This window comes from Alligator sinensis, unplaced genomic scaffold (genome assembly GCF_000455745.1).
Source record: "Alligator sinensis unplaced genomic scaffold, ASM45574v1 scaffold520_1, whole genome shotgun sequence".
In the NCBI taxonomy this organism is placed as follows: Eukaryota; Metazoa; Chordata; order Crocodylia; family Alligatoridae; genus Alligator; species Alligator sinensis.
In genome coordinates, this window is record NW_005842064.1 from 1,174,411 (window position 1) to 1,193,257 (window position 18,847).

General features: G+C 42.2%; 1 protein-coding gene across 1 annotated transcript in view; it reads left to right on the plus strand.

Moving 5' to 3' along the window:
* The window catches only part of IGF2BP1 (insulin like growth factor 2 mRNA binding protein 1), a 95,929-nt gene that overhangs the window by 16,331 nt on the left and 60,751 nt on the right, over window positions 1-18,847 (plus strand). Inside the window, exon 2 of the mRNA XM_025203748.1 lies at window positions 1,141-1,201. Coding sequence (XP_025059533.1) covers window positions 1,141-1,201 — 61 coding nt within the window. The remainder of the gene's footprint in view (window positions 1-1,140; window positions 1,202-18,847) is intronic.

Consider the following 18,847-nt stretch of genomic DNA (forward strand, 5'->3'; position numbering starts at 1 on the left):
GCCCTCCCATTCCGCGTCCATTCCCAGGGCCTCGCACGGATCCCCCCGGGGCTGGGGGCAGGCCCCCCGGCCAAGTCACTCGGGGGGAACCTGGCCTCCCCGATCCACTCCCCCTGCCTTCCAAAACAGAGAAAGAAATACACGAAGAAGAAACATAATAATCATAATAAAAAAGGAGAAGCCCTTGGGAAGGCGAAGGGCCAGACCGATCGCTCTCCTCCCTTCCCGGCCTGCAGCTTCCCCAGATAGCACCCCCTCCTCGGCATGGGAGCCCCTGGACCCAGCCCCTGGGCTGCCCCCTTCCTCCAGTGTGGGCGATCATTCCACCCCCCCTCAAATACCCGCCTCCCCTCCCCCCTTGCAAGCAGCACCAGGCCTTTGGGGTGCCCAGGCGCCTGGCCCTCCACTCTGCCCCCCACCCCAGGCCAGTGGGGCCCTGGCGAGTGTCGGGGCCCCATCAGCAGGAGGGGGGGGGGGCTTGGATCTTGGCCATTTTGATTTGAAACTGGGTTTCCTGGGGCATGTGATGTGTGTAGTAGCGCGAAGGTCGCCATGCTGTTCTCAGAGAGAGAGAGAAACTACTAGGGAAGCAAATACATTTTTGATTCTCCCAAGATCTCCCAAACTCCAATCCACACCCCCCACCCTATTTTCTCCCCCCAAAAGCAGCCGATCGCAGAGCATGTCTCTCTGTTTGCAAAGGGGAGGCCCATTTCTTCTCCTGAGTCGTATTTTATTATTATTGTTTTTAGCCCTTGCATGAGAAACGTGCCCCTAGGAGTCCTGGAAAAAATGATTTTTTTTGCCCCCCTTTTATTAATCTTAAAATGTAATTCCTTTTTTTTTTCTTTCTTTCTCTGGAGCATGCCTCTTCTCAATACACTGAGCAGTATGATAAGGAATTAAATGTTCCTGGGCAACATTGTCCTGGCAGCTACACACCACTCCCTCCCAGTCCTCCCCAGTTGGAGGCCAGTTTTATATTTAATAAAGTGCACTTGCAAAAGGACCAGAAAATGTATTTTTGTGTGCAGTCCAGCGTCATTTGAATTAAAATGCAAGGTTTCACATGAGAGAATGTTATCCAAGTCTTTCTGACCCCCCACCCAGATTTAAAAAAAGGACACATTTTGTTTTTAGGGAAAGTGGAGCTACATGGAAAACAGCTAGAGATTGAACATTCAGTTCCTAAAAAGCAAAGGTAATACAGCATTTTAATTTCTTTTATTTTTTCCCTGTTGAAAAATAGCTAAGGTAATGATAAATAAAAATACCAGCCCAAATACGTGCATGTGAAATTAGATGTGATATAGAGGTTTGGGGGGCTCGAGATGTGCCCCAAGCTAGGCACGAGTCAGTGCTGATCTTCTTTATGTGGGTTTTTTTACATTTATTTTTTTAAAGTTACTTTGTAAGTAAGTTTTAAGAAATGATTACAAATGATGCAGTAGTTTACTCAAGGTGGTGTATGACTGAGATCTGTTTTTAGGTTTCCAATACATGTGAGGCCAGAAGTTCTCTCTCGCTCTCTTTTAAGCTATATAGTTTCCAGTTAGTTTGATCACTTTTCTTTTTCTTTCTTTCTTTTTTGTTTTCAATTATAACATTTAATAAGGTAAATTTATTTTTATTTAATAAGGACTTGTTTGAATATTTCATGCAGGGAGTGTATTTTAAATAAATTGCAGGGAGGGAACTGGTTGTACTGGAGAACTCTTACTGAGTGGTCTGTAATGATTTCACTTGCCTTATTTTTGCTTTAAACAGAAAAATAGAGTCTTTCTGTTTTTAAATGGATGCTATTTCTCCAGCTAGATTTTAAAGAAGCGTACAGTCGTCTCCATGCCCTTGGCCTTTTGTTGAGGGATCCTCTTGTGTTAAGGAATTATTCTGGCTACAGTGTAGATACTTTGCAGTTTAGGGGAAGATACCACACAGAGGAGGAGAAATCTCCAAATAATGAATGGCAATGGCTTTTTAGAAAAAAAAAAGTATTTTCTCCACCTCATTGGGAGCAGGAGATTTGGCCCAAGATACAAATAGTCCACGTTGAATTCTAGCAGAATCTATAGTACACTTCATCCACGTGATCAGGCAGTTACTTCAGCAGCAGAGCAGAAGGGAGGTGGTGAAACAGATCATTTATTGCCTGTTTTCCCTTCTTTAGGATTGACAAAATATACCAACAAGGCACTAGTGACATCTTACAGGGAAAAGCTAGGCCTGAACCATTTGTTGGACTTTTAAACTTTCTCACCAATTTGCTAGTTCAAGCCCAGGGGCTGAAAACTGGATCTTCTATAACACGTTATAGGTTAATGAGACCCAGAAGGTTTAGCTCAAAACCAAAAATCTAATAATTTCTTATCAAATATTTTAGCAACAAGACCCATCTCATGTATATAGACAATCAATATTGCTTGTTACAGTGTTCAGAGACTTGCTGTGGTTTAAATATCAATTGAATGGAATGTTATTGGAAAGGCAATTACAGTATGAAAGGTAACATAATAAAATCGAAAAAGTCTGATTTTTTTTTCCTTAGCACTGCTAGAAAAATCAATAGGTGAATACAGTAGATTTTGAGATATTTCTTAGTTCATTTATCCTAACCTTTTTTCAGACTTTCTTAATAATAGCAAAGGAGAAATTATACTGAAAGGTAAACATTTCCTGACTCTGTATTTCAAACAAATTGTGATTTAAACTTTATAATAAGTGGAATCAAACTTAAGGTTAGTTAGCAAATTTCAGGGGGAGACAGGAGAAATAAAATTAATTACATATAGATCCTAAATTCTATGGCGTGGTGTGTTTTTATAGTTATATATACCCCCATCTGCTTTCTTTAAAGCTACAGGAGCCATTTTTGATGTTGACTTTCTCCCTTAAAGTGCTTTATTTGAAGTAGCTTTATTAGTACAAGATTGTGATGTTTCTCAGGTTGGATACATTCATTTATCACTTGATTTTTACATAAAGTTACACTGTCTTGATTTCCTAAGACAGACTTGTATTTCTGTTTTCTAAATGTGGCCTTAAAATGTTAATAGATTTAGGAAGTTAACTAAAAAAAGAAAAAAAATGTAAAATGATGATACACCATCTAATAAGATTATTTTTGTCTAAGAGTGAGGTGATGTTAGTGGCTGTGTTTCTAAGTGTTTCCTTTTTTCTGGTTGTTTTGGGACTGGATTTTCCACTCTAAGGACATACAGAGCAGGAAATAGTTAATTAGGTATGATTAACAAGGATTCAGATGCTGTTAGTATAATTTTAAAAAAACCTGATGAGAGACAAACTTTGAAGCATAGAAACTTAGAAAATGAAGCCACATTCACTCATGTGCTTTTCAGAGAGTTTTACAACTAAAATGTTGACTTGTTGCTTAGATCTCTTTTGTTACAAGAACTAAAACTGATAAATGCTAAATAAGACTAAAGTTGATGTGTTTTGGAAATTAATATATTTCAGGAAACTGCATATCACAGGTAGTTCTTTCCTGATTGTTTCTTTTCTTCTTATAAAATGTGTCTTCTCTTCTCATCCCTAACAAACATGAATTAAAATATTGAGAATGTGTCAGTGTTAGATGTGAGAGAATTGCTGGAGTGCATTTGTGCAAAGTGTAAGAGAGTTACAAATTCATTAAGAATAATTTAATTAAATGGCTTCTACCAGGATTCTCTGAGATATCTTCAAAACTGCTTATTCTGTTGGTGTTGATTAGGAAATTAATTTAAAGAAATATTTAAAAAATGTTACGCAACATAGAAAAAACCCCATTCATGGGTAGTAAATGTATTGTTTCATTGTTTGGCATTCATATTTTAAAACACAGTTATATTAAAATTGTTTAGGTTAAAAATGTCTCATTGCCATTTTGAGAAGGACAGAAAGTTTAGGAATATTTTTTTTAAAAGGGTGCAACTTTTTGTGTTAGTGAGAGGGCAACTCAAGTTTATATAAGAAAATTAATAAGTTAAAAACACTCTGGATTAAGAAATATTTAGGAGGGTAGATCTGTCTGAAACTGAAAAGACTTAAGGGGATAGAATTTGAAAGAGAGAGAGAGAATGAATGAATAAAGGGGGAGGGGAAAAAAGTAAGTGAATCCATCAAGCAAACATTCCAAATATGAGGAATGTGGAAGTGAGTAGCCCAGAGAGAATGAAACTTAGTAATTGGGGGAAATAGTGAATATGGCTGATAACAGCCAATATACTTAAAACTAAAAGGACATATACAAGGTATTTTTAAGTCAGGATAACATAAACAACAGGTCCAGTTAGAAAAAATGTGTCCCAAACCCCCAAACAGAGGTAGGAAAATAATTACAGGCGTATTTAGTGTGTTATGAATTGATGTGGATATACATGTATCTAGTTTATTTGAGAGCTGGTGTATTCCCCCCTTTCCAGGCTTTGTTTCAAGTTAATACATGTGCACACTTCAGATATGTTATTTTGTCTATACACAATCATATGCCTAATGCTTTCATAACGAAATATTGTAAGATGTGATAAAACGTCTGGTGTGACTTCTTTCTTCTAAATTGTTAGTTGAAAAAATGTCTCTTGCTAGCTTTTATTTTCTCAGGTCTGCAAAAATTTGTTGGAAAAAGCCATTAATTTAATTTAAGAAAGCTTCCTGAATTCTGGGGCAAATTCAGTTTAAATGCATTCTCAAGTTTATTCACTTCCCCCTCAAACAGAAACAATTAGCTTTTATTAAAAAGGTGCCGTCTTCATTGCTGAAAGCATTAGCATTGCTTACACCAGGGTTTGAAAATTAATATATGTGAGAAAGGAAGAGGAAAAAAAAACCTTGCTATGTAAATATTTAAAGATAATAATTCAGATCAAATTTTGGTTATCTTCATAGTTTTCTTTGGACTTGGACATGTGTACCCGGAAAACTGGTCCTTTAAGAATAATTTTGGACCCTATTTGAAGTAATTTGTAAACCTGTTGGTGAATTCCAGCCATGAAGGACAGACATCATTTGTCTGTTTCGTGTTCTTCTGTAGTAAGTTCAGATTTAAAATGTAGATCATCTGGGATGTGCATCATTTTTTAATATAACTGGAAAAAGGAATAACTGCAACAAATTGCAATTAGACACAATTAGAAAAGAATTGGCTTAGTCCCTGTTTGTGAGGCGGGGCTAAAACTGGCAAATGTGCACAAGAAGTTACCACCTCACTGCAAGCTTTCTAGTCTCGAGTTTTTGAGCCAATGAAAAATGAAGACCTGTAGATGCCCTTTGTTTGGAGTTTGATGGGATTTCTTGTGGAAGGAGGGAGAGATGAGTTCTCAACACAACATCTGTAGCAATTGCTTAGGACTGAATCAGATTCTCCAATGGCGATTTCTTTTGCTTTTTCTCTTTAACTGAAACCATTAGAGAAATAAACACATAAATAATAATAGAGTTATCCCCCTTTAAAAAGTCACAGCTATAGGAATATAAACATGTAAAAAAATAGTTCCACCCAGCATCCCCCAAAAGATACAGAGAAGTTAATGTTTTCCAGAATGTGCCAGTCAGTAGGATTTGGGAGAGTTCAGAAAGCAAGAGAAGCTGTGGAAGAATAACATGAGTTAGGCTCAGTGTTTGAAATTCCAGAAACAGAAAGAGTCCCCTTGTGGGAGTGGTTGTTAGTAACTGAGACCACCTGCCTCTAGTAGTAGTTTACAAGTTTGCTGGCTTTATGAATGGAAGGTGCCTCCCTCAGTGACACCGAGAAACATTTTCACCCTGTGTTATTAATGATGCCATTGGTTTTACAAAACAGCCTTTGTGAAACTTTAGAAAACCTCAGCAAGTAGATGTTGCTTTCACAAACAAGAGCCTGGTAAAGAGTGTTATGACGAAGGAATGATGCATATGGAACTGTTTTAGTAGTAGTCAGTGATTCTTCATTCTTGTAACTTAGAGAGAGTGATGGAGACTTTAAAAGCAATGAAAACAGCTGAAACTTTTGGACAGAAGTTCCTTTAAAGACCAGGTTACTCACAAAAATGATCAGGGTTGTTTTCTTATCTAGCTAAGGTTAAAATCTCAGCACGCACTAAGTAACCAAGTTTCATTTTCAAAGGTGACTTAGGCATTTGGGTGCTTAACTTTAATACTTAGGCTTCTAAATCACTTCAGCACCTCAAAAAAATGCCCCCATATTACCAGCAACCTCTATTTAGTCTCTGGGTTGAGGTATTTACTCTTCAAACAGATACAAGGAGTTCATAGTCTGTGGAAGTAGAAGCAGCAGAAATGGAAGTGGTGAGAGATCTATATATCTTCATGCTGCCAGATCCTTTATTAATGCGTTGCCTTGAGTCATCTTAATTCTGATTCTGCCAACTTTTGGTTTAAAAAAAAAAGTAGGAATGAACAGAGGGGATCTTCCTTAAGAACAGAGCTTAAAAAGAAGCACTTAACAGGGAAAGTCTAAACAAGTTTAAAAAGAGAGGGAGATGGACCAGAGAGAAAGAGAGGAACTGTCTTACAGGATCATTTCAGGAGTGACTAATCTGTTGTCCTGTTCTGACTGTGACTAGTATTAGCTGTTCCAGAGGGAAGTGTAAGTAGCTCTGCAGAAAGCAGTTATGGAATAGTTAGCTCACAGGGAATGTTTCTTCCTAACCTTAGAGTTAGAGATTGGATGCTCTGGAGTGTGGGAGTTTATGCTCCTTTTCAAAGCCCTGGTGCTTTTTTTATCCTTAAAGTTCTGGGTGTTCCCCATGAATGTGAGATCCTCTTGTGAATCCAGCTTGGAAACCCTTTTTTTAGACTGTGAAACTTGCTAGTTAAGTCTCTACAAGTTCTATGGCTGGTTAGTATAGCAAACAGTATGAGACATAGATCCTTTCTTGAAAGGGTACCACTTTATGTTGTTTGGGAATTTATTTCTGAAACTCCTTAGAATCAGAGCTCAGTCAGAGAACACGGGGAAGTGAGTTGCCTCTAAGCGTGTTCTGTTCCCCGGTAAGACGATCAGCTGTGATAGACTTTAGCATTGCGACTTGTCACCCCCATTCTCTCCAGTAGGTTTGTACCCATTCCCCTGCCCCAGCTTTGACGTTCAGTATAGTTCTAGGAGTGGAGAAGATCTAATTCAGCCCCAGTCAAAAAAGGCTGTTTATTTCTAGCCTGTTTCCCTCTCACTAGTGTCCATGTGAAATGTGATTACTTGCCTACCTGCGAAAGTTAATGTAAGGTGGCATTTTAAGCTGTTACATTTAAACCCCCTGAAAACTCTTATTCTGGTTCAAGTCTGGTTTATAGCCACTTCAGACAATTTCTAATCAAATTAGGCTCAGTTTGTACAAGGCAGTTTTAAACTGCAAGTGACTGTCCACCCAGAGGTTTTCACTGGTTTAAGCAAATTGGTTTCAAAACTGGACCTTAAATGAGGTCAGCTTTATCCCAAACAAAGCCAGAGGATCAGTATCTCACAGTATCTGGGGGGCCTGATTCTGCAATGAGCGGAGTGTTTTCCTCCTGATCAAGCAAAGCACATGTTTTATATTTAAGCCTCCATGTGCTCCCATTGATTTTGGTGGGACTTTGTATGTGCCGTGCTTTGGATCAGGGCTGGACCACTGAGCCCCTTGCAGGCTTGGACCCTAACTCACTTAGTTCAGCCTCCTTTTGCCTCCCTCAGCTGGGGCCAATGCAGAATTTTTCCCTGTTGTCTGTTTCCTTGTGTCTGTTTCAAGGTGTCTCAGCTGAGGGAGGGCTTCCTCAGGTTATCCTCGGAGAAAAGCTTTGAGGCACGAGGCATATCGGGCTTGTGATTCCATTGCCTCACCGGTCCAGATGGGAATGGGACACAGTAAGATTTTTAAAAAGCTCTCAAGTCACTCAGGATCTCTAGCCCCATTTTAATCTGTGACATGGGAGCCCACGTGTCCCTGAAAGCTAGTGGGGTTTAAGTTTCCTAAGCCTAGCCTCTGAAAATGTTGCCTCCATTTCTTATTTCCGCCTTTGAAAATCCCCTCCTGGGCCCTCTGCTGTTCCTCCCTTTGCAGTTGCCATGGATTTTCCCTGCTCCAGCTTTCTTTACAGCCCACCACATGGGGGCTTCTCCAAAAGGGCTTGTAATAAAATCTGAAAAGTGGAAGACATTTTATGGAGATTCCTGATGGAGACAACTGCCCAGGAGGCGAGCAGGGAGCTGGGGGAGGGCTAGCTCTTTGGAGATAGTCACACACAGAGCCAATGCAGCAAAGATGAGGAACAGGAGCAGGGGGTGGTTAAAATGATACCTTTGGCTAACACTAGTTCAGAAAAGCCTAGCCAGGCTAGCACTAGTCCAGAAAAGCCTAGCCAGGTTTGTGGATGCTGGCACAGCTTCCATTCAAACCCAGTCTCTTGTACAAGAGGGGTAGATCAAGGCAGTGGGGTGGAGAGAAAGGAAGAGTCAGAGCTAGTCTCAAAAATTCTCACGAGCCCTCCTGCTCCTTGAGGAAATGGGTCATTTATTTTAATGTAACTGACACTTGTGAGCCATGACGTGGTCAGAGCTGACATTTCACACTTTTCTGGCTACTGTAGTTGTCTTGTCAAAGTGCATAAATGTGGGTTTTTTAAACAAAAAAATGCACGCTTCCCTATGCCAGATACTGATGGGGTTTTCAAAGTGCAATCCAGCAGGTTAAGTTTAAACTCAGTACGAATACAATAAAAGCAGCAACAACCCATGCAGTGGGAGCCACTTACGTCTGGCAAGACTCCATGGATATTGCAGTGAGATGCAAGTTCTGAGTTGTCTTGGTGTGTCACAGAGGGTAAACAGCACTTCAACTTGCAGTTAAATTGATTTGTGGAAGAAAAGCATGTGTTTCTCTGAATACACTCCAATACTATTATTACCTTTTATGAAGTCAGCAGCCTAGATCCTGTGTAATCGGCTGCACTATAAGATCCTAAGAGGCACAGGGAAGTAGTAACCTAGAGCCAAGTTTTGAAGAGAGATCAGGACCAGATTTTCAAAGATTTAGCTCCCATTGAAGCATCTCATAAAGGCTCCATTTTCAAAAGTGATTGGAACCCAGTGTGTTGAGCACAATGGATAATATAACCAGTTACTTCCCCTTCTTAGATATGCTCTCAACCAGGGCTTTGAGCAGCTTGGAAAACTCTTCAGATTCTGTACTGTACCCTAAAAGGAGTCTATTTTAACCAGAGTTAGTAGAAAAATGCCTTGTAGGAGACGAGGAATTTAGTTGCCAATCCTTTTGATTGGCAAAATCAGTAATGATGGAGCCTACCCCAACGTCACAAGGAAGGCTGACCCTTTCATGTTACTTCTGTTACTTTCCCTTCCACTTTTCAATGAAATGTTGCCTTTTGAAAGGAACAAACATCCTGTAGAGCCCTCCCCTCCTTCCTCTCATCAGTTGGGAGCAGCCCTCGTACCAGAGCCCAGCAGCCGTGTTTAGATGCGTACATCTCTAGCAAGTGCTAGGAGAAGGGGGTAGTAGATTACTGTGGACAGTTGACTCCTAAGTTCAATTAAGTCTTACCCTTGCAAGGCACCCACAAAGAAGCACATGCTGGGTTGGAAGAAGGGGGTGGAGAATTTATTCCATTCTCTCAAAGTTGTAATGCAAAACTTTGTAAAAATCAGGCAACTCTCTAACAAGAAGCTTTTGGAACATGGAGAGAAGCAAGTTTATTGCATTTGGGCTACACATGGCTAAAGCTTCTGACTCATTCCTTTACACGTGGACTTAAAAGCAGGGCAGTGTGCGTGGCAGTTGTCTACTGCATCTTATTTTCCTTTCTAAATCACTCTTTCCCAGCCTATCTCCTAAGATAACTTCTCCCACACCCAGGGATAGTTGTAGCGGTGAGCAACCAGTATAATTTTCTGGTTCCTGAGGCCGTAGTATAGCCTCATTAGGCAAAGCTGATGGTGGCAAGAAAGAGGGGTCCACACAAGGCTAATGTTGGCTCAGTGGCCACAATCCATATGTATCTATCTGATTTGGTACTGTGGGATATGGAGTAGGAGTCTTGTTGGTCTGAAGATGGGGATGTTTTCAAGCTGTTTAAACAGGATTACTATTTTATTGACCCCAGAAAATGGTTTACATTGTTAATGCAATTAGCTTTTTTTGGCATGGTGTTTACAAATTACCACTTCAGTCGCTATTGTTCAAGTAGTGGTTCTCAACCTCGTTAAACTCAAGGCACCCCCTGGAAAATGCCATCTCTTAGCTTATATTCTTTTTTTTTTTTACAACAAAAAAATAATAGAGCAATTCTTCTGTTGCAAAAAACTCAGAAAGCCCACACTATGGATGACACTATGAATTTATGTTTGAAAACTCTGGGTTTATCTTGTGAACCATGTGTAGATGTTTGTACCTCTAAAGGTGCTAATATTGTGCAGCACCCCATGGCACCCTTAATAGGGTCTCACACACCCCAAAGTGCCCTAACACCCTAGATGAGAGTCACTGTTCTAAAACTTGTCAGACTTGTTGGAAACTCACAGAATTAAAAGCTCCTTTCAGATAAACATTTTTGATCCAAAAAATTGGACCATCTCAGGTTTGGGTTGGGTGGGAGCTGGATGATAACTCAGACCCACAAGTGCCAGAAAAAAAATGTTTGGAGCCAGAAGTCAATAATCAGGCAAAATGCCCATTGACTTCAGTTAGTTTTGCATGATTAAAGACTGTAAGATCAGGCATTTGGAATACGTTAAATGCAACCAGCAACCCACAATGAAACCAAGTCCTTACATTACTACACAGTAAAAGTTGAATGTTCAATCCCCAGATGTCCAAAAATGCAAGACAGACAAAGATAACTAAACCGGATAGGGGCCCAATCCTGATATAAGACCCTTGTGATGTTGTTGATTTCAGTGGAACTATTCTTGATTTCTGTTGGGGGAAGTGAAAGCAGAACTGTACCCAGTGGCTGTGTTCAGACAAGCACGGCCGTGCAGTATGTGGCACCGCAGACCCATCTGCGGTGCCACATACCACACATTCAGGTGTTCTCTGCACTGCAAGGGGGTCTAAAAACCCTGCGCAAATAAAAAAAGCCGGATGACATGCGGGGGCAGCACATGCCGTCCAAAACCAGAGCCTGGCCTGCTGGAGCCATACTGCAGCTGCCGGCCAGGCTCCAAGCAGCAGGATTGCCTCTGCTGAAACCCCAGGAAGTCCCCAGGACCACAGGTAAGGCTTCTGGGTCCAGCCCAGTGCTGGCCCTAGCCTCCTCTACCCCTGCCTGGGGTAATCTGCTGTGTACCAGAGGGCACGTGACACAGGCATTCCTCGGGGGCAAGTAACAGCGGCCAGTGTGTTTTTTTCAGAACACCTATTTTATAGTCCTAATAGCTTAAGTAAGAGAGCCTGCATGGGGCTCACAGTATAGCTCAGTCACAGGGTCTTTGTGAGAGGAGAGGTTACTTTTTGTCAGAGAAATTTTGTTCATGTGTAAATCAAATGCTTAACAATGATTGTCATATAAAGTTGTGCATTAAGGCTCAGCTTCTGGAAGCAATGTACAGATGTACTTCTTTTCAAACAGGTGAGTATTTCGATTGAAGTTAATAGGACTACTCTCATGCTAAAGTGAGGCTTAAATGCTTTGCTGAATCTGAGCCGTAATGCATAACTTTATATGACAGTCATTGTTCAGCATTTCATTTATAGCTGAACAAACACCATTTATCAGATAACTGTTGCTTATGGAAGAGACACAAGGAGACCATAGTTGCCTTATCCTCCTTTATCTGAGAGGGGTGAATCATGTATAAAATTTTTTATACTAATGATTAATTGAATGATTCTCTTTGATTGATTCTTGATGGGTCAGATACATCATAAGATACTGTTTTCTGCATCCTGCTTTGGTAATCATGCGGACCTGCCTGCCATGTGTATTTGTACAGTGAAATGTTATATTTGGTTTCCTCAAATATGATCACATGCAATTTCAAAATATACTTTGTACATACATTCATGCCACATGAACAGTTGGGAAAGGTGAATAGGAACTATGGCACACAAGGGTCTGAAGGGAATTATCTCAAAAAGAAAAATCGGAGCAGCTACCGAGGCAATAGTGTGCAGGATTTGCCGAATAGCAAATTGAATTAAAAAAATACTGCTAGTGACGTGCTAATGTCAATATTTAAATGACTCTGCTTGGGCTAAGCTATTTCCCTCTTAGTGAGGTGAAGAGGCAAGAAGTAGAAGAGTCCTTTGCTGCCATGTCAATGGATATGGCATTGTACAGACAAGAGCCTAGGAAACTGGGCCGCCCCCATCCTCTCCTCCCTCAACCTCTCTGTCTTCTACTGCTAGTTCAGTCCCAGTGAAAGGCTGGGGGTATTTCACCCACAGTGTTGTTCGGCCCTACTCCAAGCCAGCTTAGACAATGCAGTGGTTAGAGCACCAGCAGCTGGTCTGCATTAGTTGTTGACAGGCAGAGCTGAACTGAGTGTAGTAATGATGGGAAGTTTTAAGGGGGAGGAGAAAGCATCTGTATCCATATTAACTTCATTAAGTTTGCATTAGGATGGCTGAACCTTCCCCACAGAGGCAGTTATAACAGTTACTGATTGTCCAGTTTGCAGACTGGCCATGTTTACCATGTGGCAGAAACAGGGGAGCTCCAAAGCCTCAAACCTGAAATTTGTTGAATATTCTTTGTGATAATTTGGGCTGCTGCTCTACCAAGGATCCTTAGTCATCAACCAGGAACCTGCCACGTTAGGTGCTGTACAGACACAAAACATAGAGGATTCTCCCTGCTATAGAAAACTTTCTGTTTAAAAAATGAGTACAACTGCATCTGCACAATAAGTTGCAGGGACAGAGATCAGCAACTTTTCTCTCAGTCCTCTTGCCCAGTGGTCTCTTCTGATGATGAAGAATTTAAGGTTTAATTGCTTGATCTACTACTTTGCTTCCTGCTCCCTGCCCAATCTGCTGCAGTGCTACCTGCTTCTTCCTTTATTTGCCATGTGCCACACACAAAGGCTGCCTGTGACAGGTGTGGCTGGCCATCCCTATTATACATAGTAGCTAAGCATGCTCAGATTAGGGGTGGTCCAGAAATGGCCAGATAAAAACGTATACATGTATCCAGTATTTTATTTTTTTTTGAGAAGGGCTTGACATGAAGAAGATTGCCTTGTTCTACATATAACTCATTGTTTTCCCTTCACACTAATGAAGACGAATCAATGCTTCATTTCAACATTCAAGCATTGAAAATGTTTAGTTATTTGTATTGCCCCTATGAGTGTTTTGAGGACCGTTAAAGAGCCATGCAAAAATACCAGCCCCACAAACACAACACCCACTCCTTGGAATAGCTAAACAAAAGAACATCACCCATTGAGGGCTTTATTTCAGTTCCCACCAGCCCCAGAATATTTTGTCGTCTCTCAGAAAATGGATTCAGATCCTTATCGTCAAATTTGCATTTTTTTAAAGCAAACCAAATGATACAGACAACAGGAAAAAAACTTGCTGAAAGGCTTAGGTCCTGTGGCTTGCAACGAAGACCATTCATAGAACCCATCTTGTTACATGTCTCCAGCTGAGGGAAGACCAGAGTTTTTAATGCCCCATCCTGTTACCCAGCATGCGTCTCACCCAACACAGAATTACAATAGAGCTGCTAGAGGGGACTCCATTTCCCAGCATCCCTGCTCGCCTGGAGCTCAGAGGAAGGCCAGGGGAGGATTGCCAATACATCTCTGAGTCATGAAATCCCCGTTTCTGGTCCTCATGCTAGAGTGAAGCAGCGAGGTATCATTTTGATCAGACCCAAGTATGCTTCCTGGAGACTGGTTCTTTCAGGGAAGGAATTCTTTGTCTCAAAGGAGGAAGTGTCTCATGTGAAATCGGTTGGGGTGCTTTATTTTGAAAAAAAGTATTTTTTGTGGGGCTTAGAGTATTGGTTAAGTGTTACTTTTTATATAATACTTATATAATACGGTTTATACTTTATCAAATGGTTTATTGTCATTGCCTAGCTTTTAAAATTGGAGATGACTGAAATTGTTGCATTAAAGCATAGGTTGATAAAGAGTGGCTTTTAGACCAAAATGAACTTTTCTGTGGGAGATTTTAGTCCTTTTTTGATGAAAAACCCAAACTCAATTTCTTTAGTTTTTGTGATTATTTTGTTTTTGCCTTGCTTTCACTTTTTCCTTTCCTTTTTTTCCTTTCTCCACTCTTTTTTCCAGTGGAAATAAGAGGGAGATCTAGGATCTATTTTTAATCAAAGCTAGTAAAAAAAAGAGAAACTATTTTCCACTAAATATTTCAAAAGATATTTCTTGGGCGTACAGTATGGAATTTGTCCAAAGATTGTGTCTCAAGCTTCCCTGGTTGATGCACAGTTTCAGCAATTTCAGTTTGAGTCTTAGGAAAAGGATCTTCGCCCCTGTGTTAAGATCAGGAAATGTTGTAACTTCTGGCTTCTCAATAGATTTAGAGATTTTTTTTTCAATTTATTTGATCCCTAGGGGCTTGTCTGCTTTCTCAACTATTGCACAGGTTTATCTTCAGTGGGTAGAAAATAGATAAATTTGCATTGGTCCATATTTTTTGTGGACATTCTGGGTGCATCTACACGATGTTCCTACAGCACAGCGCAGCATGGGCGATTACTGCACCATGTGCATAGCAGAGGTGTGCTATACCTGGGGAGCATAGCTGGCGATCACATGTAGACACACGTAATCGCTACATCACCATAGCGCACCATACGGTGATGGTAGCACATTGCTACGTCACCATAGGGCAACATGCAGACATGCCCTCTTGTATTCATTTTAAGTTGATCTGTGTTTAATTTGTGTCTGCTTATTCACCTATACAAGCAAACCCCAGCAAACAAGGTTTAAGTGTCCACAGCATTGAACTAGTCTCTTTGAATCTATGAAATCAAACTTTAGTTAAATTTAGGCAACTTCATATATAGACCAGCCCTGAAACACATCCTTCTCCATCCTCACAGCTTTCCTAATCTCTTATTCCTTTCTCCACCTACCTTCTGATGCCCATGTGTTGATTAAGAAAACCTCAAAAAGTATCAAGGATTGGGAATCATTTTGCTTGTTTTCCCCAGTTACTTGCATTTGCATTTGTTGTCATCCAGCTCCTGACACTGCAGATACTTTCATCCTCGAACCGTATATCATAATTATTTGTACTGTAGTGGGGGCCAGTATTCAGACTGTTTTTTTAGGTGTCTATCAATGCTTTTGATTTCCAGCACCCCTGTATTGAGCTCTGCACTCTTGAGGGCAATTCACTTTGGTCATATTAGGTTTTTGGGATTTCTGCACAATCCATAGAAAGTCTTGGGAGGATCCTAAATGTGATTCAGGTCTAGCTGCTTACATATAGAGAATGGGGAGCAATAGGTTCCTTCCAAGCAGAGGCAACCTGAGCGGGGTGCGGGGCTCGGGGCAAATCAGGCCATGCAGGCCCCCACCCCCACCCCTGCTCCGATCCCAGACCCGAAGAAGCTGCAGCCTCCATCAGCGGTGGTGGTAATGGCGGTGTTGGGGGGAGGGGATAGCGAGCAGCCGGATGTGGAGCCACTGCTCTGCCCAGCTCCACACTGCCACTGCTCCACCCGGCTCTGCAGGGCCCCCCAAAGCGCGGGACCCGGGGCAGTCGCCCTGATTCATTCCCCCCAGGAACGGCCCTGCTTCCAAGGGTGGTTACTGAAGCTCAGAGTCACATAAAGGTAGGAAATGCTAAGCACAGAGGTATGTTTGAACTCTTATTCGTCTCCCTGATGGTTAGGTGCCTGATTGAAAATTGTTCATTGGGGTCTCTCTTTTCTTTTAGGTTACAATCTCTGGTCTAATTTCTGAGGATAATTGCTTAATGGTTTAGGAGATCGGCACCTTCACTGCCACGTGCCTATCTTTTGCCAAATAACCTACTGGTTACAACGTGCACCAAGAAAATGGGTCCATATCCTTCACAATCAATATAAAGGACCAAAGCATTTCCCAGATCAGTTTTGAGTTAAGGATTTTATGTATCACAGAGACTTCCTGGTTCTTAGCTGTAACAGGTAGGAATCAGGGGCTTGAGTGGACTGGGAAGAGCTTCTTTCTCTGTGGGATTTTTAACTGTGACACATGTGAAACCAAGTGCAACTTGATCAACCCTGGCAGGCAAAGCTTGAATGTGACTCGGATAATTATTAGATACCCTGGAAAGACTGCAGGTAGTTCTGTATGTACTGCAACCACTTTAAATTACTGCTGATGTTTCGTGTGGACTGCCACACTTTGTTGACCTCATATTTGTAGGTGTTCTTAGCCCCCTGGAAGTGCTTTTTCAACTCTGTTGAACTTGATGCAAATGGATGCATAGCTCAGATGCTGTGGACATGCAGGAAGCCTCGGGTAGAGTAGGGTCAAATGAGGACAATAACCATAATTTGTGAAAAAGGGCTGTGTTGTGTAGAGCTGTGATCTGCATTGTTAGAAGCAAATTCTACCTAAGGAAGGAGGGAAATTCATCCTTATGATGACTGAAGAAGCACTATAGATAGCATTGATCCAAGAGGTGGTTGCCCCAGTTCATTTTGCTATTGGACGGTGGACAGTAGATCATGAAGTGGAGTTTGGCCTTTAGGAATTTGAAGGGATCCTGCCAAAGACATGGAAGAAACAGTGGCCCTTGATCCAAAAAAGATGCCTTATGGAAATCTGTAGGTGCTGAAGACATGTTCCAGAAAAAGTTAGGCTATCTTTTTACTGGAGGAGAACCCCTGGTCAGGAATAAAATGGGTCATCATTGTGATTAAGTCAACTACAAGCCAGATTGCTGTACAGCCCTGTGAATGGGCTAGTCCACAACACTCTAGGGACAAATGCATATATATTACCTAAATGGACCACAACAAATTGATCTAGCACATCTCTGAAGATGTTGTTTACACAGTGCTGGAATGTGGCTGGTGCATTACAAAGGCCGAATGGCATGACTAGATAATTGGAAATTTCTATACCAGGTGTTGAAGATCATCTTCCATTCATTCCTCTCATGGATGTGGGCCAGGTTGTAGGTTCCCTAAATGCTGAGTTTGCCAAAATCCTCTCAGTGCATGCTGTTTTCAGTAATTTATTGTTAAGGGGTGGAACAGGGGTTGTCAACCAGAGGTACATGTACTCCTAAGGGTACTTGGGAAGGCCCCAGGGAGTATGCAGTGGCGGTGCGGAGAAGTGGGGGTACTTGGGAAGTATGCCACTGCCTGCTGCTGTGTGCTGCCACCGTGTGCCACCGCTGCCTGCCGTTGACCGGCTGCCGGGGGACCCCTTCCCCTGCTCGTCAACTGGCTGCTGCTGGGAGACCCCCACCCCCGCTCGTCCAGGGGGTACAGTCCAGGAGGGATACCCATTCCAGATTGTGGCATTTTTTTAATGTCCTTTAAGAGCTAGTGTTGTTGCCCAGTCAAGGGCTTTACCAGTCAACAAGCTGATTATGTACTCTACCTTGATCCTACCAATGGGATATAGGTGTGGGGATAGCATGAACCAAAACAGTACTGGGCATCACCAGATCTCTTTGAGCAGCAGTACTGTAGGGGCTGAGGCTGTGGGGTGTGTCAGATTTGTGAACAGGGTAGTGTTCCACCTCTGCAGGTGAGCTACCTGACTTTACAGACCCTGGACAGTGTTCTGCAGTTCACTGGGTGAGACATGGGCATCTGTCAGCTTCATACCCATGGCAGGGTGATAAAAGAAGGTTCCCTTCAAAGGGGGGCAGATTTTTTTTTGGTTTGCTCAAGCAGTCAGAAATGAGGCATGGACAGTTCAGAGCCAGGATCAGAGCCGTTGGTCCAAGCCAGGTGAAAGAGCAAGGTCTGAAGAATAAGCTACAACCAGGAACTGCTGATACTGGAGTCAGGGAACCAAGAAGTAGGAAGATAAAACCAAGCAAGGTTGAAGCAGGAGTCTGTGCAGATACAAACTGTGATCAGAGCTGGATAAAAAGGTAGGTAGAGCCTGGGATGGGAATGGGAGACAAGCCTTAGCATTAGTGGGGTCACTCAAGGTGTTTCATAGTTTCATAGTAGGTAGGGTCGGAAGGGACCTGAGGAGATTGTCAAGTCCGACCCCCTGCCATGGGCAGGAAAGAATGCTGGGGTCAAATGACCCCAACTAGGTGATTATCTAGCCTCCTTTTGAAGACCCCCAGGGTAGGAGCCAGCACCACTTCCCTTGGAAGTTGGTTCCAGATCCTAGCCGCCCTGACTGTGAAGTAGTGCCTCCTTATATCCGAGGGTACTGAAGACGCTGGCTGACGTCACTGGCGGGAATATTTGAACACTCATGGTGCACGGGCCAGGTCCCGGAGGACTGGAAAAGGGCCAATGTGGTCCTCATTTTCAAGAAGGGGAGGAAGGAGGACCCGGGCAACTATAGGCCAGACAGTCTCACCTCCATCCTTGGCAAAGTCTTTGAAAAAATTATCAAGGCTCACATTTGTGAGAGCCCGGCAGGAAAAATTATGCTGAGGGGAAACCAGCACGGGTTTGTAGCAGGTAGATCATGCCTGACTAATCTAGTCTCTTTTTATGACCAGGTTACAAAACACCTGGATGCAGGAGTAGGGGTTGACGTCGTTTACTTAGACTTCAGGAAGGCCTTCGATACGGTATCCCACACCATACTGGTGAACAAGTTAAGAGGCTGTGACTTGGATGACTACACAGTTCGGTGGGTGGCGAATTGGCTAGAGGGTCGTACCCAGAGAGTCGTAGTGGATGGGTCAGTATCGACCTGGAAGGGTGTGGGCAGTGGGGTCCCGCAGGGCTCAGTCCTTGGACC